General features: G+C 39.1%; 1 protein-coding gene across 2 annotated transcripts in view; it reads left to right on the forward strand.

The window, feature by feature from the left end:
• The first annotated feature begins 1,852 nt into the window (after positions 1-1,852).
• The window catches only part of LOC101171665 (protein bicaudal D homolog 2), a 36,899-nt gene continuing 11,789 nt past the window's right edge, over positions 1,853-26,962 (forward strand). The window contains exons 1-5 of one of the 2 annotated variants that reach the window (XM_023956699.2): positions 1,853-2,454; positions 17,615-17,827; positions 25,559-25,711; positions 25,847-26,061; positions 26,130-26,376. In XM_023956699.2, coding sequence (XP_023812467.1) covers positions 2,215-2,454; positions 17,615-17,827; positions 25,559-25,711; positions 25,847-26,061; positions 26,130-26,376 — 1,068 coding nt within the window. In that variant the 5' untranslated portion in view covers positions 1,853-2,214. The remainder of the gene's footprint in view (positions 2,455-17,614; positions 17,828-25,558; positions 25,712-25,846; positions 26,062-26,129; positions 26,377-26,962) is intronic. The other variant, XM_020704771.3, reaches the window with a different exon arrangement.

Raw genomic sequence — 26,962 nt, forward strand, 5'->3', positions numbered from 1 at the left:
TGCTTAGCGCTCTTGCCTCACAGCAAGAAGGTTCAAGTCCCATCTGGGGGACCAGCAACACAACACCAATGGGGGGCCTTTCTGTGTGGAGTTTGCATGTTCTATCCATGCATGGTCTCCAGCTTCCTCCCATTTCATAGGTCAATTGGAAACCATTAATTGTCGAAACACTTAATTGTCCCTAGGTGTGAGAGTGAATGTGTGTGTGATTGTGACCCTGCAACAGACAGTCCAGGGAACCCTGCCTTCGCCCAAGTGGCTGGGATAGGCTCCAGCAGCCCTGTGACCCCAAATGGGACAAAACGGTAGAAAATTAAAAACTGAACTTTGTTCCATCTTGAGCATCATCATGAGGAAACAAAAACAACTTTCAACCAACATAAAACCAACATTATGTTTTGATTGCAGGAGAAATCAATTCAACTGACAAGTCTTCATTTTACAACAACATTTGACAAAAAAATGTCTGAGAGATTTGGTCAGAGCAGAAAAGAGTTGGTAGCACTATTCAAATGTTTACATGTCCTTTGTCGTCAGAGTCTCCAGGAGTTCTGATTATCTTGTTTAGTTGCTATCATAACTATCTGATTCCCAGGTCGTCACTGAGTTAGATCTTGATTCTTTTCTATCAGGTTTAGGAATTTGTACTTTCGCAACTCGGTCTTGCTGACGTAGGCTTCATTTTGCTGATGACATACAACAAAAAGAGGGTAAACAATTGAGTTTTTGGAATCTACCCTATAAATTTTAGTGTAATATCCATAAAACAGTTTCCATGCAATATACATCAAATTTCAATGATATGTCTCACGTTTAACTGTACATGTTACATTAAACATTATTTTAAAAATATGAAAAAAGGGTTCTATAAAAAGTTACAGAAATTAAGTTTTTTTAAAATAAAAAATACGTCATCATGTTGCAACTGTAAGTCACTGATGTCTCAATTTTCCACATTTTTTCATTGCACTTTAAAAGTTAAACTGTTGTTTTACCTAAATTAGACAGTTGTTTTTCTTTTAAATGGACGTATATATTCAAACATGTTTTTAACAAGTAAAAATAATTAAATTGCAAAAAAGTCAAACTAAAAATATATACAAATAAAAAAAGCAAATCTTCTGTCATCCATCAGGTTCACTTTAAAAAAAGAAAAGACCATGTCGTCTGGCAGAAAAAAACCAAAAGATGTACTTGAGATAAAACATAAATATCCATTAATGCTATTAAGGTTTATCTTTTAATTTTTCAGATTTCAGTAAACAAAGCAGTAATTAAATTAGCCACAAGAGGGAATAAAACCGCCGTAAATTTGCTTCTTGCTGTAGTTAACGCAGAAAATCCAATAATGATTTTTTTTTTCCGATTCACTACTCCACCAGATGGCAGCAAAAATGCGTCAGGTTAAAGATGCAGAGTCTGTCGCTTCTAAGTCTAAACTAATGACAACAAACGTTTGGTACGAAGATTTCCGTGCTCCACATAAGCAACTTCAAATGTCTTTCGGGATATTGAGTTTTATTTTGCAGTGACCAATGGTTGCCTCCTCATATTTTACCCATTTTATGACTACATTTCCCTACAAGCACTGCTGGTACGTAAAGGCGTCTTCCCAGCTGATATCCACTCAGTTCAAACCATTCAAACAAGCGTCTGACCGACCGGAACATTCCTTTTTTTGACTTCAAAATAAAAGAAGCATGCTTCCTTTATTTGGATAATAATGCATAACTTCGGAATGTTGTAAATATTTTTAAAACTTGTTTGAACTTTTTTGGTATAATTAATAAAACAACCGTAAAATATTGCGCTAAAAATATACAAAAATCACAATTTAAACAGATTTGAGTTTTACTTTGAAAGCGGGAATCAGAATAAGTATATTTTGTCTTGGCAGTTGGTGCTCTGACTCCGGCGCTATCGATCTGAAAAGCCGGGGTTGGCGAGCAGTGCGCAGACCGCAGCGATGGAGCATTACTGAGAGCTTTCAGTGAAGTCTGCAGATGAAGATAGTTCATCAGAGTCATCTACATGACCAAAGAAACGCGAGCGGCCCGGCGAAAAGCACAGGCGTCATCATAACCATGCAATTTAAGTACAGGCGAATTTGAGCGAACGCGTCTTCTTCAAGGTTACACCGCTTGAAGACACGCCATCATCTTCTCGTCGCAGGTCAACCGGCGTGCGTTAGTGGGATTGTCACCGGTACATATCATGTCCGTTGATGAGCAAGGTTATACCGACGCTATGCTGCTGCTGGAGGCCGGCCCGGAGTGGCTGCGGGCTGAGATCGAGCGTCTCTCCCGGGAGCTGACTGAGACCACCAACGAGAAGATCCAGGCTGCGGAGTACGGGCTGGCGGTGCTGGAGGAGAAGCAGCAGCTGAAACAACAGTACGACGACCTGGAGATTGAGTATGATGCCGTTCGACAGGAGCTGGACCAAGTGAAAGAGGTAAATGATTGCGATATGAAACAAGAAATTGAGATTCATTGGTCATAAAAAAAATCACATTTTTTTTTATTCTTTAGATGGAATAATATAAGATATTACATTTCTATTCAGTTCTATTGCGATTGGTTTTAATCGCCGCCTCCCCCTGCCACAAGGTCAGAAACGCACGTCTTCATGGAAGACGCCCACCCTCCATGCGCACACTGCCCTCCGAGATCCTTTAATTATTACCACAGCTAAAAAGGGCCTCTTCTTAAAAACATTTTTCTCTGACCCACAGACATATGTGCGCAGAAATTACTATATTTTCACATATGAATCTGTTTTATTCCCACTTCCACACTATATGATCTCAACTGTTTGTTAGAAGGCTCTTTTACGCGTCGCCTTTTGGATAAATGGTGAGCTCCTGTGTGGGCTGTGGAAACAAGAATCTCCAGTTCAGCTGCAAAGGGCGGGAGTTAGTTTGAATTTTGAACCTTCCCTCCTAAGACTAGAGCAGTTACCACCCTTTTATAAATAAAAAGAATGCTGATGGTAATGGTAAATGGGAGACAAAGAATGTGCCTGTGTCTCTGAACAATTCTCCAGCTTATTCTCCACTGTTGAGTCATGCACTATTCAATTTTCTTGGCTAGAAAGCAGCTCTGTTTTCTGTGGCGTAAATGAGGAGTATGACTTTAGGATGACGATAGAAACTGCAGCGTTTCTTTTTTCCCCCTTCTTCTCTGCCTACAAGCAGTCATGGCCATTCTAAGATCTCCCTTTCCTTCCCACAAAACGACCACATTCCAGCTTTAACACATGCTTGATGACTGCTCACATCCTTCTTTGATAGATGAGTTCCTCCCATGTATTATCTCTGACAAACCAACCTATCTGATGAGAAAAGCTGACTTCATTGTCTCCATATGGGCTTTGCAAAAAAATCTGCTCCTTTGAGTTTGTGAGACATCTTGTTTTCCAGTTTTTTTCCTCATCTCCGTCTTCCTGTTGCCTTCTCTCTTGTGGTCGTTAGATGGGGGCGGTGGGTGGATGGGGGTGGATGTTTGGGCCGTCTCACCAACTGCTTCTCGATTTTTCTTTCTCATGTACTTTCTTGGCATGAAGTTACAACTGTCACTAAGGAATGGCAGCCAAATAATTTGTGAAGAGATGGAACCAGTTGGGAGATGCAAACAAGTAACTATGGCAACAAATTAAAGGCAAATTAAACAGTGCAGTCTTTTATTTAGGAAAAAAAACGGAAAAATGTTGGTTTTGAGAAAGACTGTTAATCACCTAAGATGTATTGAGTGTCATTGGTTTGTCTGAATATTCGTTTCTGGAAATTTTGAGGTAGAGTTGGGTTGCAAATTTAAGACAAACCTTTGTAAATTTTTGTGTTAAGCATACTGTCCAAGCCAGATACTTTAAGGGACAGGATGCCCCACTCTGATAATCTTTTGATTTATTCAAAAAGTGTTCCCAGCTGCATTTTAATTAATGCATTTTTTTGGTTTTGCGAAAAAAAAAAAATGGTTTATTCTCAGAGCGGCAGAAGTTCATTTGAAATTTTCCTCTTAGTTGCAGGCAGAACTGCTGGCGTTCTTTATGCATGTCTTTCATCATCAAAAAAAACATACATATAAAAAAACACAATTTTCATTAGAGTGGGTTTTTAAGACAGAAGATCAAATTTATAAATCTTAAATTGGTGTTCAGATGGCAACGACTTGGAATTTATGATGTTTTAAGTCTACAAGCCAACTGCCACTAGAGCTTCTTTAGGTTTACTTTGGTGCTGCAGGTTTGCTAGTAGCACCATTCTGAAAGCTCATTCCTAAGCTAAAACAAAAGTGCACATAGTTTTGTCTTCGCTGAGGTGGGTGTAAATGTCACAGTTGTCATGTAAACACACACTGTTTACACTGATGGCAACAGTGTTTGCATGTTCCAGCTCTTTTGAAGGACTCAGACGGACTATAATAGATTGTCTGGGAGATTTACTGAGCTGGAAAACACACAAGCCCCTCTATTAAATCTAAACCTTTCTCTCTCTTGTTAGCATATGCACATTAAATACAAAAAAATAGCCATTAAGACAGGATATTAGTATTCATTTTGATTTTGGTTAACACTTAAACAGATTTAACGTTAATAAGGACAAACTTCTTCCGATTAGGCCAGCTCTCACCTCCACATCCATGCTTAGAAATGGCACGTACACTCATAACTCTCCATCACCACCCTCCCAACGCTGCCGAGGGAGATGGGGGAATTCTGTGGGCTGCTGTTGCTTAGTAACAGCCCTACTATGTGACTTGATTTGAACAGCCATTCCTTGGCAGGTTCTGCTGTTTGAGTATCTTTATAGGTGAGTGTTGCAGGATAAGCAAAGACTTAGCTTGTACCCACATGCCACTTGGTTTAAAGCATCCAGCCATTGGCTAACGCAGTATTTCAAATGTATTTTACTATAATGCATTTTATGGGCGTGCCTTTTTTCCCCCCCATTACTGTTGATTACTTTAGAGTTGGAAGGTATAAAGTGGGGGTCACATTTGAACCTGTAGAAGGTTTCTTTTGCTTTGTTTTTTTGACTTCCCTAAACATGCACGTCCTTGATAATTATGCCACATATGCCACACATGTCCTTTAAGGGTTGAGGGTCAAGCTTTATTGAATACATTTCTGGACACAAATGGGACCTTGGCATGTCAGTGTAGTGATTAAACGATGAATCAGCTGCAAAGACTTTGACCCAGTTTTCACAGAGAACAATTTCAGCTACAAGTTAAGTAGCTCATTGCAGTAATACTTCCTAGCCTGTAAGAGCGTGTGGAAGTGTTCCGCCTGCTGCTGGACATAATGTATGCCTTAAAAATGATTTCAGATAGCGTTACCTGCCACACCCACAGCTGATAGCACATGATGGGAGGGACAAACAGTTTGCATGACCTTGAAAGTTTCCAGCATTGCTCTGTGTAACACCAGCCCCATATGCATTCCTGCGGTCTTATCTTCATGGCATGAGCTGATTCTAATGCTTGACAGAGATCTGGTCTTCCGGCCAAAGGTAGCAGGCCTATTCCATGTTGTATTATTCTTGGGCTTCATAATACTTCATTTGTTTTTTAGCAATAATCTCTCATCTCAGGTAAGGGGTCTGAGAACACCTTAAAGTCAGCCAACGAAACACTGTCCGTCTTTAGTTGTACAAAGGTCCTTTATCATATTGTAAAGCTTTATGAACTTGTCTTACCTGATTGGCTGATTCACCTGGAGCGTCTTTATTTTTGAATGCATTCCCTCTTGTGTTGTAGACCAGTGTTTTTCAACCAGTGTGCCGCGGCACACTAGTGTGCCGTGGGAGATGGTCAAGTGTGCCGTGAGAAATTGCCCTCATTAACTGATCTAAAAGCAATTACCATCTCCAGGAAATCAGTCTTTGTTCATCCAAACAGGCCCTGATAAAACACTGAGAAGTTAAGAATATGAAATATCATAAAATTATTTTTTCTTTGTGTTTATATGATTCTATTAAAGACATTTTGATAAGAATAACGGGATACCGCGATTTAGCTGCAGGTATAAGTGTGTAAGGAAAAGACCCGCCCCTTTAACTGTCTCCACCAATCATTCTTGAAGGCTTAATCACATGTCATCAGTCTGACCAATCAGAAGTGGTTAAAGTATTCACTTCCTTGTTTCGATTTAGCGCAAAAAAGTATCTCAGTTCTAACAAAAATACCAGCTAAAGCTCGTCTTTAGCGGTGTAGCTTTCCACAGAATCTGGTATCAGACTGGAACAAGTGAACAAAACCATGAAGCTCAAAGACGCTGGTCTTTCTGCGGTCGGCGGATTAACGACACTACATCTCCCATGATGCAGTAAAGTGACTGTCTTAGCGCACAATGAGTCTCTCCTCTTAACGTCTTAAAACAACGAACACACATCAAACAGTTTTTGAATCTTTTGACTTAATTTTTAATACATCTTTTAGAAAAAACAGCTGCAGCTTCCAGCGATTTCTGCAACAATTATCACAAAAATGCATGTGAGATTGCAGAGCGGCTGTAGATCAATACAGACAGCTTTTTTTTTTTATCTATTTTTTTGGGATGCTGGTGTGCCGCGGGATTTTTGTCAAGGTTAAAGTGTGCCGTGGCTCAAAAAAGGTTGAAAAACACTGTTGTAGACAACATGTGTTGTCTTCCCCTCAGCTGTTTCAACTGAGTTTCAGCTGTTCTTGATTGTCAAAGATGTAGTGGGAGATAAAATCAAGAGCGGTTGAGAGAGGTGATCTACCCAAGATACCTTTAAAAGATAGCTATTTTTGGTCTCCTAAAGATATGTATTTTTTTTAGTATTTTAGCTAAAGCAACTTGGTCTAAACTGGAGTTCTGTCTTTCATCTCATATGAGTTGTTTGGTAATTGGATGTCAGAAGAAGGAAGAAAAAAAAGAAAGTGTCTGGTGTTTTATTGTCATAAAAAACAATTATCTTTTATTTATTTCTTTTGGATACCAGTTTTTGTTTCTGCCCTTAGGAATCTCAATCCTCTTTCCCCCTTGGCATTATTTTCACATTGCATATTGTCAACTTTACAATATTATTTGTTGTATTTTGATCCAACCATTATTTTATCCATGGTTTATTTGTCCAAATAGCAAGGCTGCAGTTAAGAGGTAATCTTTTCTAAATGACACTAAAAAAGTCCCCAAATCCCCTACCCTGTGGGCATAAGAGGATGAATCCCAGCCGCTGTGTGCAGGGCTTATGGAGGTTTGGGAGTCTGCCAGGCCAAGTCACACTTATTAGCAGCTCTGATAGCTGGGACAGGTACTTGCTTTTTGGAGGGACACTGAAAAGGCATGTACAAAAGAAAAAGCCTCACACTGTCTAGTAGTTTATTAGCTCAATGCTCTGGCTTCCAAGGCCAGCAGTGGAACCTATTTTCTAACATTCCTTAAAATCTTTCATCTGAACCATATTTATGCTGAGCTGCGGTAGTTTAAACATGAATTTGAAAAATACATTTCAAAAGATTTATGTTTGTTTTTATCCCCCCCGAAAAGGAAAACACCCAGACGATATCCATGTCCTTTGTAATGAAGAAATCCTTTAGGGTAGTTTAGGTGATCCACTGGTAATCCAGAATGATTTTGAAAGCTTTTTTTCCTTGTCTGGTGAGCTAAACAGCATCAACACCCTTCTACAGTTCAAAGAGCGGTCACATTTACGCTGAGGCATTAGTCTTTGAGCTTCAGATGGAATAATGGCATGTTTTTCTGGTTTAAATTACAGGAGAGATGGGTTAAGTCCATGAGGGGTTTTCAGAAAGCTTTTGTCTCATGTGCTTGCTTGTTGGCGTACTGTATGAAACTACAACAGTTTCTCCATATACTGTAGAATCTTTACCACTTATTATTTATTATGTGTTTTTCAAATTTTCAACCCTGAAAGCCGATATGGTTGATTGCTATTTTGGTCAAAGATTGTAGGAGCACTCAAAGAAGTCGGAAGTGCATCTAAAGCTCGTATCATGAATCTGCTGTGGTTAGTAAGCCAATTACTCAGAACTACAACCAGATCAGGCAGACGTCCAGGCTAAAAGTAAAGGATGAGGTCACAGTGTGGACTGTAGGTGTCTGACAATGCAACATAGCTCACTTAGGAAAATCTCAGTTCCCAGTTTTGCTTCTCTAATATGTATATTAATTCTGAACAGTTTTAAGTTTTTTAAGCTGGAGTGGGACTGCATAAGACTGAGCTACATGTGTGCATGGAAATGGAACACAAGGATAACTTATCCCGAGAAGCCACATACATGATTTTCTTGTTTTTTTTTTTATTGTATTGTCATCGCATTTCATGCCACCCTATGCACCAACAAAATATCCACATAAATAAACCTTTTATTATTTATTAGTTCCTTTAGTTCACCTGTTTTCCTTGGATACAGAGTTGCATCTCGTGTCGGTTTTCTCTCCTGTAACACTAGCATGCTTCTCAGGATTTTGGTAACTGAAGATGCTGTGTTACACAATGTGTTAGGCCGAATCTGAATTCTTCCCCTACCCCTCCGGCTTCTTCCGAAATAGTTTTTTGAAGAGGAAACCCACAATTGGAGGGCTAGGGAGAAGCCGGAGGGGTAGGAGAAGAATTCGGATTCGGCCTCTGCCTTCCTTCCCCCTTCAGCTCTGCATCCTGTTTATATGTGAGGAGACTTGTCTATGGGGGATAGGAAGTGAATGAGATATTGGTCTGTGCAGGTCCGGATATCTTTTAATGGTTTTGATGGATCAGAGGAAGTGACCACATGTGGTTTATGAGCCAAGTGAACTTTACAAAAAAATTAGAAGTTATAAATAGATATTTTTCAAAGCAATATAATTGAGTTTGAGTGTAAAAAGGGGGTATATTTTTTTCCAATAAACTATAGATACTCCTTGATGAACAAAGGAGAGACATTGATATGTGTTTTAAGCCCACCCTTAAAGGTATAAAGGGATGCAGTTCAAGATTGCTTTTTGTTCTTAAGGGTTCTTTAAGATGCCTCATCATGCTGGGTATCCAGTGATGATGCAGCTTAATGCCTCTTATCTGTTTCCAACCAGGAGTCATGTTCTCAAAAGAATATTGCAATTTTAATAGACCATTGGTTCAAACACAAACAAACCCACTTTCAAAGGCGTGTCCCTTTTGGCCTAAGGGTCCTATTTGTCTCAACGCCACCATGCAATCAGAGAACGACAGTACGTCTACATTCTTTATATCTGCTGTGTGCAACTTCCCTCCCTTCCCCCTCGGCTCCATCCCGTCCCAGACCCCCTTTTGTAAATAGGCTAGTGGGACTCAGTCCCCCGAGTTGCAGGGCAACTTCCGTGGAGCCCACTCATTAAATCATTCAGGCATTTCTGTTAAGAAAAACTGAAAGAATAAATGAAGGGAAGTGAGGGATACAGGCCTGCTGCCTGTACAACAAAATATTAAAATTTGATGAGATTTACCAAAAAAAAAGTGCTGTGTTTGTAATTGGATTTGAGCCAGACTCTCAGGGGTCCTTCAGAAATGTGCTAATCAAAGAGAAGAAATGTTCTGAAAGGAGGGGCATTGGGCAGTGCATGAACTTCCTGTGGGAACCGACTTGCCTGTTTCTGACTGGAAAACAACAGGGATTCCCCTCTCAGCTGATCCTATCAGTGTAAATTAGTTTCTTTTTTTTTGTATAATCATGGTCTTAAAAATGATTTTATCTCCATTAACTGTTAATTGTTAAACAACATTTTTCAGTGTTAACTGAAGGAAATTACAAGCAACTTAACTGCCCAGTTTGTTTTTTCCCTTTAAAGTACGCTTTTGTGAGAGTTGATGCGCGACTCAGCAAGTGTAAGAACACAAGTACTGAAAAATATCAATATAAAAGTAAGACATGATTTTCGGTTAACAGACAAGTCATAACCTACAGTGGTTTATTTGCACACAATGAATCCAATCTGTTCAGACTGTCAGTGAGCTTGATAAAATCCTGCTTTGTCTTTTGCAAACAAACAGGGCCTCAAATGAAAGAATTTCCGGGTTTCCCAACACGGAGACTGGGAAAGTGCAAACCTGTAGTGTAAGGGAGGTCATTATTCTCCGTCTGGCCAGGAGTAAGGGCAGAACACCCTCAAAAGGGTCCTCTGGGCTTTAAGCTATGAATGTGGTGAGATTACAGTTTTTTCCCCCTATTGCATTGCTAAATGATGTTCATTAAACAGAGTATTCAAATGACTTGTATTTATTACATAGAAACTGAAGTATATCAATATGAAATCTGAAAGGCACCTAAAGTTTGTAAAATCCTTCTCTTTTCTAATGGTGTTTTAGGAATCAGGAATCAGGAAAACTTTATTGTCATTTTATCATGATAAAACGAAATTAGGCTCTCTGGTCCCGGGCCAGCCGTTTACATTCAGACATAAATAATATATATCAATAATAATGTCAGTAAAATATCAGTCTGTTATGGTGTGGTTCCTGATGAGTATTGCACAGAAGTATTTTTCAAATTGCACAGTATTTTATGTTAAGTATTGCACAGCCCTGTGATATTGCACTTGGGAATTAGCTTGTTGTCCATAGAGGGGACAACATCAGTCCATTACTTAGACTGATTGAACTTATCTTTCCAAAAAACAGTTGTTTGAATGGTGAACAGAAGTCCATTCATGCCCATTGATTGTCTATTTGAAAGGTTTGCTGTTATTTATGCTGGACTCTTTTTTTCAGTTCCCAAATTGACATTATGAACATGCCTCTTTAAGTCTATATGTGTAGATTTATATCTGGAAATCTTAATAAACACTTTATAATTTGATTTAGCTAAGATCCAAGCAATCACAGACATGGAATTTCTGACCAATCGGCATCGACCTTCATGTCCATGTCTGCGATAGGCTGGCTTTTGTGGCACCTTTGTGACTGGGTGCCCTGCTATGTTTCGAGCGCAGAAGAGGGATAATTTCTTTCGAGTAAAAATTTTTTTGATTCGACATATTTTTGAGTTTTTTGTGCATTTACTGTTTCAAATGCAAAATATTTGAATAATGGCACAAAAATCACTACATACCTGTGATACTAGATATTAATTCAAAATTAAAGTAATTTCCTTCACAACTCAAAAGTTTGGGTTTTTGTTGATACTTGTTCAAACCATAATAGTAGACTTACATAGGCAATCTCGGAATTCACATAACACTTTTCATAAGTAGCATGCTAATTCTGGATGTGGGGAAATGAAAAGATGTGGAGACTTTGGATTTAATGGTTTGTTGTTAGCAGTAAAGTATTGGTTGTGACATGTTAAGGTTAAGAAAGAAAGGGTTAAGAAACTTTAATATTATGTACTTTGAATTTTGCTCAAAGTTCATGATAATCCTACTTTTAACTGGCCACTGGTCCACTGTGGTACACATAAGAAGTCTATATGCCCGTAGAATTGTCTGACAATCGTCCAGTCACATTATAGACTTCATTATTCAAATAATGCAAATATATGTATTAGTATATATGTAAAGCCTTTTGTTCATGCCAAGCTGCTCTCCATGTTTGCCATTAATGTTTGCAACAGCAGGCTGCTCAGCTGTGGAAATCCTATTCAGTGGCCCCACAGGGAGCAGTGTCTTCAGGGAAATGGTCTAAAACCTAACAGCGAAAAAGTCTCATTGTGATCCACTGATTTGTTGGAGAATGGAAATCTGATGAAACGGCAGTTTGTGAAAGCGAAAAAATCGATTCATTTTTTTACTTTTTAATTTGAATTGAACTTCACTGAGACATATGTAATTGTTGTGTTGGTAAATCTTGTTGTTTTTAAAGGTGGGGTGTGATTTGAGGCTGGTGGTGGATGAGGAGGCAATGCATTGTGCGCTTGCTGAGCTCGGCAACAGCCATCTGTGTCAGTGGCACCCTTTACTTTGCCTCAGCTAACCGCCTCTCACTCTAATGTCACTGTAATTGGCCTAGTAACCATAACGACGCCTTTTTCCCTGGGGTGCAGACGCGTGGATCTGGGAGATCTCATTCAGGCAGATTGCCAGACAGAAATGGGAACCAGAAGGCTGATTACAGGCAAACACAGATATGGACTGTTTTTGAATTGCAAATGTCTGAGGTTTTAAATGTGTGGAGCTGGTGCTGCTAAAGCACACTACAGTGATATGAACAATGACTGAGAACCCAGATTGCGGCTTGGGTGCCAGTCTGGATTTGCAGAAGAAACAACCCTATTGAACTTCTGATCTCTCCTGGGACCGCTGTACTGTAGCAGATCCTGCAGCAGAATAATAGACCCAACAACGGAGCAGCCAGCTGCTTCCTTGTGATTACTCAGTCCTAAGATGAAAATGGTAAGAAAAAAAAGAAGCGATCAACCTCTTGAGGTGTACCTCTCTGATCATGCAACAAAACAACTCCTGGTTGCCAATTTAAACAAACTTCTTTAAAACAGATATAATGAAATGCTTAACTAAACCAAAATTTCTGCTTTTGGTAAACATTGATAGTAAGATGATAGAGATTTATAGTATTGCCTTATTTAATGAGCCTGTCCCTTAATTACTGTTATTCTGATGGCTAAGAAAGAAAAGCTCACAGACTCTGCAGTTTACTGTGATGACTATTTTTATACTGTAATAACAAAGAATCCTGTCCTGGAAACTCCCACAACAGTCTCGAGCCTTAGATGGATGGTAAACGGACAGCGGCAGGTCTTTTTCTTCTTTTACAGGTGTTCACCTTTAAGGAGTCACAATTTTTAGACATTTGGGCGTTTTAATTGCAAAATGAAAAGCACAGCGTAGGAACTTTGATCTGACCAAAGACTGACTTCAAAAAGAAATTCTAAACCATGACTTATAATTACTTCTTTTTTTTTTATTTCTTTTTTTTGAAGTGGAAGCATAATGTGGAATGTGGTTTTCCCAGCAGTATCTGTAGAAATCACCAACCAGTGTGGTGCTTGGTGATACATGCCTTTTGACAAGCATGGGGAATTCATGGAGCAGCTTTCAAATCCCTGTACCTTTGCAGCCCAATTATGGCATTCTGATGTTTTTCATGAGTCCTTCAGTCAGCCCAGCCGTGTGAAGAGCCTCGTGAGACGGATTAGTGCATTGTACCTGAAGGGCCTGAATGTGCGCATGCTTACAGCTCCATCATCTTCCATGTTTTGTCTTTTCTTTTTTTCTTCCACCTGCAACATAACGGATCCAGCACATCTCTCTGCAGTTTTTCTTTGAAAGGTTACGGCCTTTCCATCAAACCATGAGAGGATGAAACTGAGCTAGACTGCTTCAGGGGAAATTTTCTTTTTTTCCTGACCTCTGACACCCTCTTTTTATTTATTTTTTAGTATTTCTTTCTATTAGCATGCGCTGGATTGACTGTGTATATTAGAATCATGGGCTGTTTGCAATTATGGTCAAAGTGCCTGTGAGGCTCTTTCTCAGCACCGGGTTCTTCAGCACAGTCCACTGCAGGGCGCGCAGTTAGAATTTTAAATGGGATGCATGCTTGTGTGTTCAGACTGCCAAGCTGCCCGAGCCCGTGTGTGAACAACAGTGAAGTGTCTTTGTGTTGTGCGGTGAATCGGTGTGCCAGGAAAGACAGCAAACATCTCAGTCCTTCTTCATTTCTGATTTTATCTCATTCCCATTCTGCACGGCACCTTTGACGCCTCACGTGCATCCAACTTTAAAATAGAAAAAGATTTTTGGAAGTAAGCATTTGGACACAAAAACTTTTTTCTTTTTACAATTTAATGAAATTATGTGTTAAAGAAATGGTGTCCAACATTAACCTCAAAACTATTAAAGGATAGTGAACCATAAAATCCATGGTTAAAGTCCCACTCGATCATCTTTTGAGGTATTTTCAAAGCTCACCCAGGGATCTTTTAAGTATGGTTATGTCGTTTTTATAAAAAAAAAAATCTTTTTTTTTTTAAATTGTTGTTTTTTCAAGACGTAATTTCTCCAGAGCGGCACTAGTTAATTAAAAAATTCCCCTCTGAGTTGTGGGTGGGACTTTTGATGCAGGGTAAGCCCACCCCCACTTCCTGTCACCCATCTGGTTACAGGAGTGGGTCTTTAAAGGGTGAAAGTGGATTCCTTGTTTTACCACCTTTTTTTCTGCACTGAAGAGTACAGGCTCAAGTAAATCATTAGCTACAGTATTATCTCATTGAGGATATGTTTTACTTTGGAGCTCAGCATGACATTTTGTTTGTGGACTTTGAATACAAACTGACTATGCAACTCGAAGGGACTTGACTTTCCGGAGCTTCTGGCCTCACTCTGGTCTGTGAATAAAAGTCCAGCCAGGAAGGAAGAACGGAGGAGCTGCACTTTGTTTATTATAGCGAAGTGTGACTCCATGTGAGCGGCGATTCACGTGTCTGCGAGTCTGTGTGTGTTCTTGTGCTTCAAACTCCTACTCCTCTTCCTCTGCAGTGTCCTACATGACAGCCCCTAACACTGACCAGCGTTCATTGTTGCTGAATCACTTCTTTGGAATCCAGAATCAACTCAAGCACTCTGACCATCTGTGGATGAGTAACTAAACTGATCCAGACTGCACAGCTTTGTTCTGAATTCACCGGAGACTAGAATTTCCACAACTCTGAAATATCTGCTTAGCTTTCTGTTTTAGCACATTCCAAGAACTCATTATGGCTTTTTATGGGTTATTGTTTTGGTTTTTTTTGGTAGGTTTTTTTAGGTATGTCTACATTTATCTACTAGGTTTAGTGACTGTTGAAAAACCGAAAAAGTCCCAAAATGTAATATCTTTAAATGCATACTAAAAAAAATCTACTTTCTGTTGCTGCTGTTTCCTGATTTAAATTGTTTTGTCTTGTTTGTGGTTGCTTTATTATTATTTTTGTTTTAATTGGATGCAAACTGCAATACTTAGATGTAGGTGGTATCTGTTAACTTACTTTTTTTTTGAAAATGTTCTTACATTTAACCTAATTTCCCAATTTTTAGCCATTTAGTAGTTTTCACAACAATATTCTTGGGTACCAGCGTGTCCATCTCCATCTCTACATCATGTAAAATATGATCTTTGGCATTGTCTTTAGGGCTTCTTTGTTAGCCCCGCTGAAATTCAAGATGTGAGCTTCAGCTCCAGAAAGCCTTAGAGACCAGCTGCATTGATCTTTTTGCATCCTACCAAAGCCCGTCTACCTTTTCATCTCGACTCACTGGCTTGCTAAAGGACAGACTCAAAACCCCAAGGCTGAGAAAACCAGAGTTGACTTTTTTAGAGTTAAAGTTTATGAAGCCCAAAAATTATTGAATTAAAATCAAAAACCAAAAAAATACAGGGATTTTTTTCTTCTTCTCTCCTTTAATTTTTTGTTTTGAATTATGTGAGATTTCCAGGACAATTTACAACTAATGATTACTCCCAAGAAATGTGTTCCCATATACTTTATTGTTACTCATTTAACATGATTTAATTGACCAATAAATCAACTTTTTCTGATCTGTTGTTTATTTAATATAATGTATTTGGTTTCAGATTTAAACATAGTCTTTAAATCTAAACCAAAATGTTCACTTTGGGGGGGAAATCTGGACTAAATATATAGGGTGTTATCATCTGCCAACAAAACAACACAACCAACAAATCAAACACTTTACACATATCATTTAAAGGCATTAATAGTTAAGGTGCCAACACTGAGCTGCGTGGAAGGCCCAATGTTGCCTTCAGCATTTCCGATTTTTCTTGGTTCTGTTTTTGTGTGGGGATTTTGTGTTTGGGTCTAAACATAGAAACATTTTTTTCCACTCAGTCTGCATCAGCACCCCCACACAGTTCTCTCAGGTTATAAAGATAAACATGTGTGGGAAGTCATAAAGTGACTCAAGATGCCAAAAAAAAAATGAACAACCCAGTTGACTGGTGAACCAACAGTCACACGTTGTGATGCAAGAGATCATGAGTCAACACCGGTTTGTGCAAACGGCGTCCAACTTCTCATATGATACAAATTTCTCCTTTACGAAGTGTCACACCGCTTGAATTATCCTGATTTGTGAGGAATGAGTCGACCAGCTACTGACAAGCTTTTCATCAGCCATGCAGAGTAGAGATAATCCATGCTTGCATGTCTTGTGGTGGTTTAAAATTAAAAAAATCCAGCATATGGCACGCTAAAGATAAATTAAAATTTCAGCGGGCCGCTTATGGCAGATTATAAGATTCGTTGCACGTGCCCTCAATTTCCCCTCCTTTTTAAAAGTTGTGGACACCAAAGATTAGAGTCATTGGGTCAGTGGGTTTTGGCGAGGGACTGCATTTGTTTGAAGGACAGGCCTCTGGGGTTGGATTGATTGTCCCTTCACAACCAACCATCCATCAAGATTACAATGATGGGATTCCCCTGATTTCTGATTGGGTTAATCCTGTCTCCCCAAATGAGTCTTTTAATAAAAAAAAAACCCTCATCTGATCGAGGGACAGTTTAGGAGAAGAGGAAGGAATGAGTTCAAATTTGTAATATAGTTTTTTGTTTCTTCCCAATTTTTAAATGCAGAACTCAGCTGGTCAGTATTGCTACTATGTGTCAATTGTATGGACCATTTTTTCCAAATTAAATTGGGTGACCCCAATTATTTCCTATTTTGATGTATACTTTTTTGTAGAGGTGAGCAATATTCCACCATGCTAAAAAAGTTTTTACTCTAAACTACATAAATAGTTAAATAATAAAACATATAAACACCATATTTTTCTTTTCCTCTATAAGGGATTTACCTGGATTAATCCAGTATTTTCAAATTGAGGAAATCCTGCAGCCAGCCAGTCAGTCGTGCACAGAGAAAAAATGAGTTGGGTTATATTTGCCAACAAGGTCAGACTACAGGTGATTTTTGGATTATTGCTTGCCATCAATCTATGAGGCGGGGATGAAAATGGGAATTTCTATCTGATCACCAGTGATTACAGGATGGAAAATGAAATCTTTAATCATTAGAGTGATTATTTGAAGAAGGGTTATCCTAACCTAGATTCTGCTGTGCAGAAAGTCTTTTGCTGCTTTGCAGACTTGTGGTACAGTTGGATTAAAAAATGAAATACACCTTCAAAGTACTTGTTAGTTTGCTCCTTTTCTTTATGCAAAGATCTTTTCTGTCCTTTTATATTTAAATCTGTATGGCGATCGTCTGCTCCATATTTCTTCCTTAGCCCTTTCTTTATTTTGCCATGATCCAAGCTATTAAGAGCATTAGGAATCACATTACTTGTCCATTTGCTCTACTTTTTGCTGTCTGCCTTTTCCATCTGTGGAGTCACTGCAGAGCATGTGCAGGGGTGGCCAGCATCCTGCAGCTAGAGAGGGGACGGATGGGGGGATGGGGTAAGGCTCTCTGATGCAGCCCAGATGGAGCTTAACTGATCATCTCAGCAAAGTGACGCCAGTGTTTTGGGAGGTTTTGATCCACGGTGCTCAGCTGAACCTTCACTATAAAATGGCTGAATCACTTCTAAATGTCTTGAAACCGCAATCCTCACACATAATTTACATCCTGGTCCTGTCACTGCATCTCACGTTTGACCCTTAGATTTAGCTAAATACTAATAGTCAACTGACATTTTCTGCATTGTGTGTGTCACCAGGCGTTTGGACAAGCTCATTCCAACCACAAGAAAGTGGCAGCGGATGGAGAAAGCCGGGAAGAGTCTCTCATCCAGGAGTCCGCCTGTAAGGAAGCCTACTATGAGCAGAGAGTCCTGGACCTGCAGACCGAGATACGCCAGACACGCAACATTCTGACTAACACCCAGTCTGAGAACGAGCGGCTTGGCGTCATCTTCCAAGACATGAAAGACGTAAGACTGATAAAATTAAGATAGTCTGAAATTTGGAGTGATTATTAAGAATATAACGTGGGGTGTAAGAAAACTGCACAAAGCCCCTGACAACTGCTCCTGTTCGCAAGGATGCAACTGAGCAGCGGACTGCTTTGAACCCGGGCTTTAATTGAAGCATAAGGCCGACTTTTTTCAGATTTAATTGTAGCTTTGACCTTTTCTTTAAAAAGTAAAAATTGTTGTGTACAGTTTAGCTCCAGAAAAAAAGAGGAAAACTTCACTTTTACAGAAAGCAGTGATGCAAACCTAATTCAAATCCTAGGATACGGAGCTTTGCACACATCTCTTGTCTATATGGTTTACTAGTGTTTTTCTCAGGGTCAAAAGTGTTACAGCTTTTGGAAACGTATTTTCTTAAACCCCGATTTATTAGCCAGCCACTACAGTGATCCTGAGTGGAGGTGTCACAGAGAAAGCATAGAAGCCAAATGAGACTGTCCTAAATTACAGTAGACAGCAGAACTAGGCTTATTAAAATTTGTTTATTTTAGACTTGTGCTAAATGGCAACAAGTTGCTGTTAGCCTGAGCTAAGAATATGAGCACACATTCCTGAACGCTTGTTTTAATACAGTGAAGAATGCCAGCGTTGCTGCCCCACTTTGGACATTGTCTAGCCTCTACTGCTACCGTTTGCATGTATTCATACTTAATTGACCTCATTAAAGGCTACAGCAGAGAGCGTTGGGATGTGTCCCTGTGGTTATGTGGTGTCTGTGCAGTTGTGTGTAACCCTAGTGATGAGGACATCTCACTTGTAAGAAAGTAACTCTGGGCTGCACCAATAAGTCTCTATAAAAAAAAACGTTTGACCTACATTTGTGAGCCATGATGGAAGGAAAAGACGTGAATGGAGTATGACAGGAAGACTAGGAGGGCACCTTCCCTTTAGACAGGTTTCTTTGATGTTTAGGTTCAGACTCCTTTGAAAGCCAAGTCAAAGACGTGGTTAAAAAAACCTAGTTACCACCGGTTTTAATGTACCACATGCAAAGTCAATGTTCTTCCTGATATATGTTGCATCATCTGCTTATACTTTTAGTTTCTATCAGTGCTTTTCACTTGCTAAATATTAAAGTGGAAAGCATAAATGTTTTATCATAGGTTTTTACTCATGGGTTGCTACAAGATTTTTTTTAAGTTTCTTACATTATGTTTTTTGTTTTAAACCATAAAGCTAGTTTAGTTTTCACTTCATTAATTTTCTCATGTTTTGCTCAGTTGGATTAGCTGAGACTTCAGTTTGGCATCTCAGATTTAGCAATTTGGGGTAAAAGAATTAAAACCTGTGTCGGTAGACATCTGCTACAAATGATGCTGATTTTTTTTTTGTTTAAGTCACTGGAGACAGATGTGACAGAGCTTCTTACTGGGATTAGTAAAAGACTTAAAAATGGCATGCCCCTTAAAACGACTTAAGCTCCAGAAAAAATCATACTCCACTATAATTTGGTCAGCTGCTCTTCAGATAATTATAACTATGGGAGTTATGGAAACCAGTTTTTCCCCATAAGACATGTTTTTGGAATTGATATTCATGTTCCTGCATTAATCTCCCCCTCAGCCTGCAGGCATTCATCAAGTATCTACTTGAACTGGATGACCATAGTACTTTAGGTTATTTTTACTTTCATAAATGGTTTGTGAAATGAGAACTGAACAACTGAATGTGTAATTTTAAGGTACAATTTATGGTTTTATTTAGATTTTTTATAAATTCACACATTTTTATTTGAAAAACTGATTATTTATAACCAAATAATGTAAAAAAAAAAAAATCATAACGTATGTTGACTCAACAGTCCAGGTTTATGATGCGTTTTACTGGCATATTAATGCTGGTCCATATGGCACTGCCATTCCCTTTATGGACACCCCGGTGCACCGCAGTAGGCCTCCGATTGGGCTAACTGGTCGCATAAAAGTGTCTGGAGTGTAAACTGCCTCATGTATAGGAGATGGACACCCCCCCTAATGTTTCTTTGGTGGGTGCTAGGAGCGTGTGTGGCAGACGAATGGAAAAAGCCAGGGCACTGAGGTTGGCATTGTGACCAAACCATCAGCTCTCAAAGAAGCCTTTGTCTCCATGATTTCAAATTAGCCCCATTGCCTAGGCTGGAAGAGCAGGAGGAGGGCACTAGTCAATGGAGTGAATGTTACAAAAGAAAGAGAAGAGCCTTAAATCCTTTGGAGAAGATGGACTTAATGAGGGTAAACCGTTTGCCAGTTTTGGATCCTATTCTAAGAAAGATTGACTAGTGGTATAAAACCAGGAGGTTGACTGAACGACCACATTATGTAGATTTTACCACACAAAGAATAATAAAAATGGATGCTTTAATTACTGCGGTGGATTTGGTCTTTGTCTAAACCTTTCATTCAAAGCCGTTTTAGTTCCAGAATTGTATTTTGAACATACCTCACAATTTGAGCCTCCCAGACGTTCGCTCCTGCCAAAGAATCTGATGATGGCCCAAAGCACTGAAAATCGAGATTTCTCTGCTACAGCATGGTGTACAGGATTATACTCCCACAAAGAACCAGTAACATTGTAAGGAGGCGCAGGCTAAAAGGCATGACTTCATTAAATTCAATCTCATGTCTGGAGAGGATTGTTAACATAGTTATGCCTGCTATTATCCTCTCAGATGAAGAAGACACCGACTGGCTCTCAGAAAATTAGGGTTTACGAAAAATTATCTACATTTTAACCATTCAAATGTGAAAATGGTGCAGATTTGTTTCACCTTCCTGGCATAGACCATAAAGTTTTCAGACCTTTTTATTCAAATGTAAGAAAAAAAATTAAATATACCAATAAGAAATGCAGCCTTTAGGTTTTCAATCGAAGTATAATGGAGTAGATGCTAACGCGATCTGTCAAGCCTCACTTTGATGAATGATGGGTCAGGGTTTGGTGCTACTGAGATTCAAAGAGCAGTGCTCATTGTTCCCAGTTATTATCATCCGATGCCATGAGGCTAATGTAATATTACCCTCGTTCCTTGGAGGCTCTGAGGTTTGGATGTCGACTGCCTGCCTTGTTATTTCTTGTGACATCATTGCCAAGATGGATCATCTCCTTTTCTTTGCTAGATGAGAGGAATATACCATGTGAGGGGACAAACAGACACAAGGTTGAACCATTAGTACCAAAAATAATAACTGAAAAAGTAATAAAATGTGATGAGAAGTAGTAAAAACTGTCTAAATAAAGCTATTGAATGGACAAATGTTTCCATTTTCTACCCTGAGTACTGCCATGACAAGTGATTGACTATGTGCTGAAAGCTCACAATAATTAATGGAGTGCTTGGTCTGTCTCCACCCTATCTTCCATGTGTCTTGTAGACTGATTGCAACTTGGAAAAGCAAATTTAAAAAAAAAAAAAAAAATATAGATATATATATATATATATATATATATATATATATCTATACACATATCTATATATATATATATCTATACACATATCTATATATATATATATATATATATATATATATATATCTATACACATATCTATATATATATATATATATCTATATATATATATACACATATCTATATATATATATATACATATATATATATATATATATATATATATATATATATATATATATATATATATATATATATATATATATATATATATATATATATATATATATATATATATATATATATATATATATATATATATATATATATATATATATATATATATATATATATATATATATATACATATATACATATATATATATATCCAAAGGGTTTCCATTGATTTTTCATTGTTCCAGTAATGGGTGATACTTTGTTAGTTTACCAAACCAAAAAGGCTTTCTATGCAGGATCAATGTGTACAAATAAATCACCAACAGCACACCCGATCTGAACTATAACATCCACTAATGGCTGTTAACAGATTTTTCTGCTTTTGTCTACCCCCTCCTGTAAATGACCTCAAAATAGCTCATCCACTCTTTGGGATGAAAAGGCACGGTGTCGCCCTTTGGGCTTTTCAACAGTGACACACCAGCCATCACTCATGGAGCTGCTATGACTTTTATGCCTTTCATTAGGAAATGTGACCTTAACTGTTGTTTTTTCCCTGCTCTGTGGAGTCAGGAAAGCCTTAATAGAATGACAGCTGCCGGCAGCAAAGATGATGATAAAAGCAGCCCCTGCTCTCCCTTGTTTGGTAGGTTTTGACAACAGCACGCTGCCCCGAAGCCTCATTATTCCCCCACATGGTTTAAAGCTGCTCCACATCTGCTTTTCAATCGCCCTATAGGTAATCATCTGAGGCATTTAGGTCATAAGTTTGATTCAACATGGTGGGGCATAGCTTTCTCTTGCTGCACAAAAAGGGGATTCAGGGTTATTTTTCCTTTAAGATCTCCAGAGACCTCCAGGAAGACGTAAACACTTCTGCTCTGGCTGCTCCTGTTCATCAGCTCCAGTGGACCTTAAGCTCTAAAGCAGTTCAGCTGAGACTGATCCATGCTATCTAAACTCACAAAGAGCGTGGGAGGACAGAAGCAAAGAGGGGGGTTAGAAAAATCAGAGTAGCACATTTTGCTAAATATTAAAAGGAAGAGCAGTGGTAGTTGAGCAAGGGGTGTGTAACCTAAGTGCAGCCATCTGGGAGCTGAAAGTGCACACTGGAGTGCAGGGGAAAGAGTGAAATGCAGGTCAAGGGACTTTAGAAGATGCAGAGAGGATAAAGCAGATTTTTTTATTCATCCTGTCTGCACTGTTAAATTAATAATACTTCCATGTACCATCTGCGGGTCTCACCATCATCGCTAAGGCGGCCAAACTGTGCGTAGGAGGCAAGAGGCTGTATGGATTTACAGAAATGCAAGTTGGCTTCGTTGGAGTTGGAAACAACACAAAGTGCCTTTAACAGAGCATTAAAGCAGCCATAATCGTAGACTTATGTCTATTAAGCACCAAACTTTTTTATATTGCATATTGACAGACTGGGACACTTTACACAGATATACAGCTTATAAAGGGTTTATCACACTTAAAGTAAACCAAGAGTTATGAAGAGATTTAAGCAGAGTTCAACTTAAAAAAAACCTTTAATGCTAAGAGTTCAGAAATACCAGGACCGATAGGTTTTTTGTTGTTGTTGTTGTTGTTGTTGTTGTTGTTGAGGGGTTCTTAGACATCAATTTTTATTATACATATAAATACATACAATAGTCCTCACTAAGGGGGTTTATCTTTGATATGCCCTAAATGGCGGTGGAAGGTGGAAGTGCAAGGTTGTCCTGCATATCATGAGCAAAGGTAAACGGCTTAAGACAGAATTTGTCTGCTTTAGTAAATTGGGTTGATAAAAGTCTTGTCTGTAAAAGTGGTGGTCAAGTAAAAGGTAATTCAGTGAATAAGAGGATCAACTGTTTTTTTTTTTTTTGTTTTATTCCCTCCTTCCTCAATACTTAAGATTTCAAGAGGTTTTAGTGTCATTTCAACCACAAACAGATGGCCCAGTGCATAATGAAATCAAATGAGGACCTGATGATACCCAAACACATGATACAAGGTCACATTAAAGGGCATAGTTTGCAGTGTTAAAGAGAAAAATGTCCTCCAAATCAGCAACTGCAGCAAATGCATGTTTCCTGGCAGCCTGGTCTGTACATGAGTGGAGTGTGAAAGCTGTCCAACTCAAGTAAACAAGTGAAAAATGTTGACCAACATTGTCCATTTAAAACCAAGGTCACCATTTTTATTTAGAGATGAAAGCATCTTTTGGACGTAATGTTGCAGTTTGGTCCTGCATGTGTGTAAGCACCAAGCCCTCTGTCATCACACCACCGTAAGTGGAAAAAAAGTAACACCACCTCAAGCCATTGTTGGTACACCAGCTTGTTCTTCAAAAAATCCCTCTGATTCTTATTCTGACTTAATTGTGACGAATCCAAAACATTCCCCAGAGATCTGTATGTTCCCCACCAAATTAATTATTACTACAGCACACATGCACCCCCTACCCTGCTCCTACTGTCTGAAGGCTTCGGTGCGGTGTGAATACAAAGACGAGGTGAAAAGATCATGACCTGTCCATGAATTCTGATTAGATTGGAGTCACATCCTAATTAGTTGGTGGCTTTTATTCATCTGGATTGAACAGCACTGACCCTCCAGCTGAGACACATAAACCCAGTCTGGGAGGAGACCTGAACAGCCAGCTGGCACAGCTTTGCTGATTTAAAAAAAATAATAGTAAAGCCGTTGGGATTATCACAGTCTAATGATTTATCTGTGTGTTTTGGTTGCTACAAAATAATAGTATTGATGCTTCTTTTTGCTTCAAATCAGCTTTTTGTAGCATAATAGGTTAGTAGAAGAAGTGAGCTAATATTTAATGTAGGATTACAGAAACACCAGTGCTTTCACACAAAAACACCCACGCTTTACACGCATACACAACACTCTGGCGAGTATGCACACGTTTTCAAAGATCATCTTCCCTGTGAATAATGGGGTTATTAGCAAAGCATGTACTCTTCATCAGGGATCATCATGTTTTTATTTTATTTTAGTTTCTCCTAATTACGGTAGCTGAGTAAAAGGCAGACAAATTCAAATTCTGGAAAAAAGAAATATGTTTACATATGTCAGTAGAACAAAATTTAAGTCTGAATACACCTAGGCGAACCCTGGTCCGATACCAGGAACCGCCCACTGACCCGTCTTTCAAGTTGGTCTTGGTTCGTTTCCAATCGGATTGAGCTTCGATTCGCTCTGACTTTTCTCAATGTGAATAGGCTTTGTGCTTGGAGCGAAACAACTGGACCAAAACCAAACCAAAAAATGGCCACCGTAGTTTGGCATTACAAAGAATGTAAACAGTAACATGGCAACCATGACACTTAAATACAGCAACTCATTAAAATGTAGTCAGATGAATGGAGGCTTATTAGAACAACTTTTAACATGATACACATTGCTTCTCGCACTGTTTTTCCGACAATCTATATGTCATAATCACTTATCAGCGTACCTTCTTAGCCGTGCCTCCTTAGTAACTGCCTTGCAGCATGCCTACAACGTACTAAAGTGGCAAATATAAAGTATTGTACCTGATGCAAATAAAAAAAAGTTTAAAATTGGTCACAAATAAAGTTTATTCCGACTAGGACTGCAAAGCGTAGGATTTCCATTATTCTTTTTCTCGTTGTTTTTGCCCCACCCTAGTAATTCCTGGCCAATGACTGGGGAGGTCTTTAGTCACATAATTACTGCAAAGCAAAGCTTTTTGCTGGGGGGCATCTGTCCTGTAGCTCCGGCCCTGGTGCACAGATAAGTCGACATGATTTTCATACCCCTTATTGCATTTTTCTCACCTGTGCTGATTATCTCCCTCACACCACAATGATTCCTGATGAAGATTAGTCACAGCTTCCAACCTACTACTGAATGTCCACTACTAAGAGAGAATAATATCTTTTGATACCATTTGAAATGAATGTGAGCTCATTTCTGGCTCACTGCCCAGAAAGACACCTAACACCTTGTCCTCTAGCAGGCACACAAAGACTTTAGGGTGTTCGACCTTTGGTTTTTGATCTACTGCTTAGGAAGCAGTGTGAAAAACTGTTTTATTTAAGAGCCATCGGATCAACCAATGCATAATTCTCCTGTCCACTTTGTTTGGTGCAACAGAATTGTGAGATGGTGGAACTTCAGAGGAATCAGCTGCGTGATGACATCAAGGAGTACAAGTTCCGAGAGAGCCGTCTGCTGCAGGACTACACCGAGCTGGAAGAGGAGAACATCTCACTCCAGAAGCAGGTTTCTGTGCTCAAACAGAGTCAGGTAAGGGCAGAGTAGAGCGGCACCACTCTGTATTCCACACTTTAACCACACAAACTGCTACAAATTATGGAAATACTACAAGTAGATTGAGAAGGTAGAGAAGTGTAAAAAACATTGCCTCTCCTCTGTTACCAGGTGGAGTTTGAGGGTTTGAAGCATGAGATCCGGCGTCTGGAAGAAGACACTCAGTTTCTCAACAGCCAGCTGGAAGATGCCATCCGCCTCAAGGAGATCGCCGAACGTCAACTGGGCGAGGCTCTGGAGACCATCAAGACTGAACGAGAGCTGAAGGCTTCATTGAGGAAAGAGCTGTCCCACTACATGACCATTGGGGACAGTCTTTACCACAGGTAAATAGAACCGAGACGCTGCTTCCATTCTGAAGATAACAAGAATTTAAAACAACTCTCACCTTTAGTCCTCTCAGTATTTCTCTGGATGGCCTTAAGTTCAGTGACGATACTGCCACAGAGCCGAATAATGATGAAGGTCTGCATGGATACGAGAATAGTTTCACCAAGCTGGCCAATGAGATCGCAGAGGACAACCGCGTCTTTACACCCAAAAAGGAGGAGCTCTTCTGTCCTGTGCCCAGCCTTGTAGACGACCTGCTGAGTGAACTGAACATTTCAGAGATCCAGAAACTCAAACAACAACTGATGCAGGTTTGATTGTTTGTTTGTATTTCTGCAATACACACATGATGTCTCATTTTGCTATGAAATATTGTTCATTACTCTGTTGAATTACGGTATATTGATTTTAGGTAAAGTTTTTTTTTTTTTTTTTAAGTCATGCTCCAGTCTGCAGCAGAAATGTAAATCCTTTTAAAGCAAAGTTAATCCAGATAGAGATACCATCTCCAGGCTGCTCTGGGCCCTTAAGGCTGCAGGTGGTGGCACAGAACAACCTGCCATCTGCTTCCTCGTCGCTCAATGAGCCCAAGTTCACGCCACATTTTTCCCTTTGCACTGCAATAGGCTTGTGGACCTGTAGATGCGATAGTTTGGAGAATTATTATTTTTTGTGCTATTTATACATAAATACATTTGTTGAATTGACATGTAATCACCTCAGTGGAACCCTGTTTTGGCAACAAATCTCTACGGAAGCATTGAGCTGAAAATGCTGGTGAAGATCTGAGTAATCCTAGCTAATTTGAGACAGCAGTGTGTCTTATTTCTGGCTAAAGCCACCTGACAGTAATTTCCCAGAATCCTGACAGAAATCAAATCATCTTTCAATCATACC

Source organism: Oryzias latipes, chromosome 7, assembly GCF_053564925.1.
Source record: "Oryzias latipes strain Hd-rR chromosome 7, Olatipes_Hd-rR_3.1".
Classification (NCBI taxonomy): Eukaryota; Metazoa; Chordata; class Actinopteri; order Beloniformes; family Adrianichthyidae; genus Oryzias; species Oryzias latipes.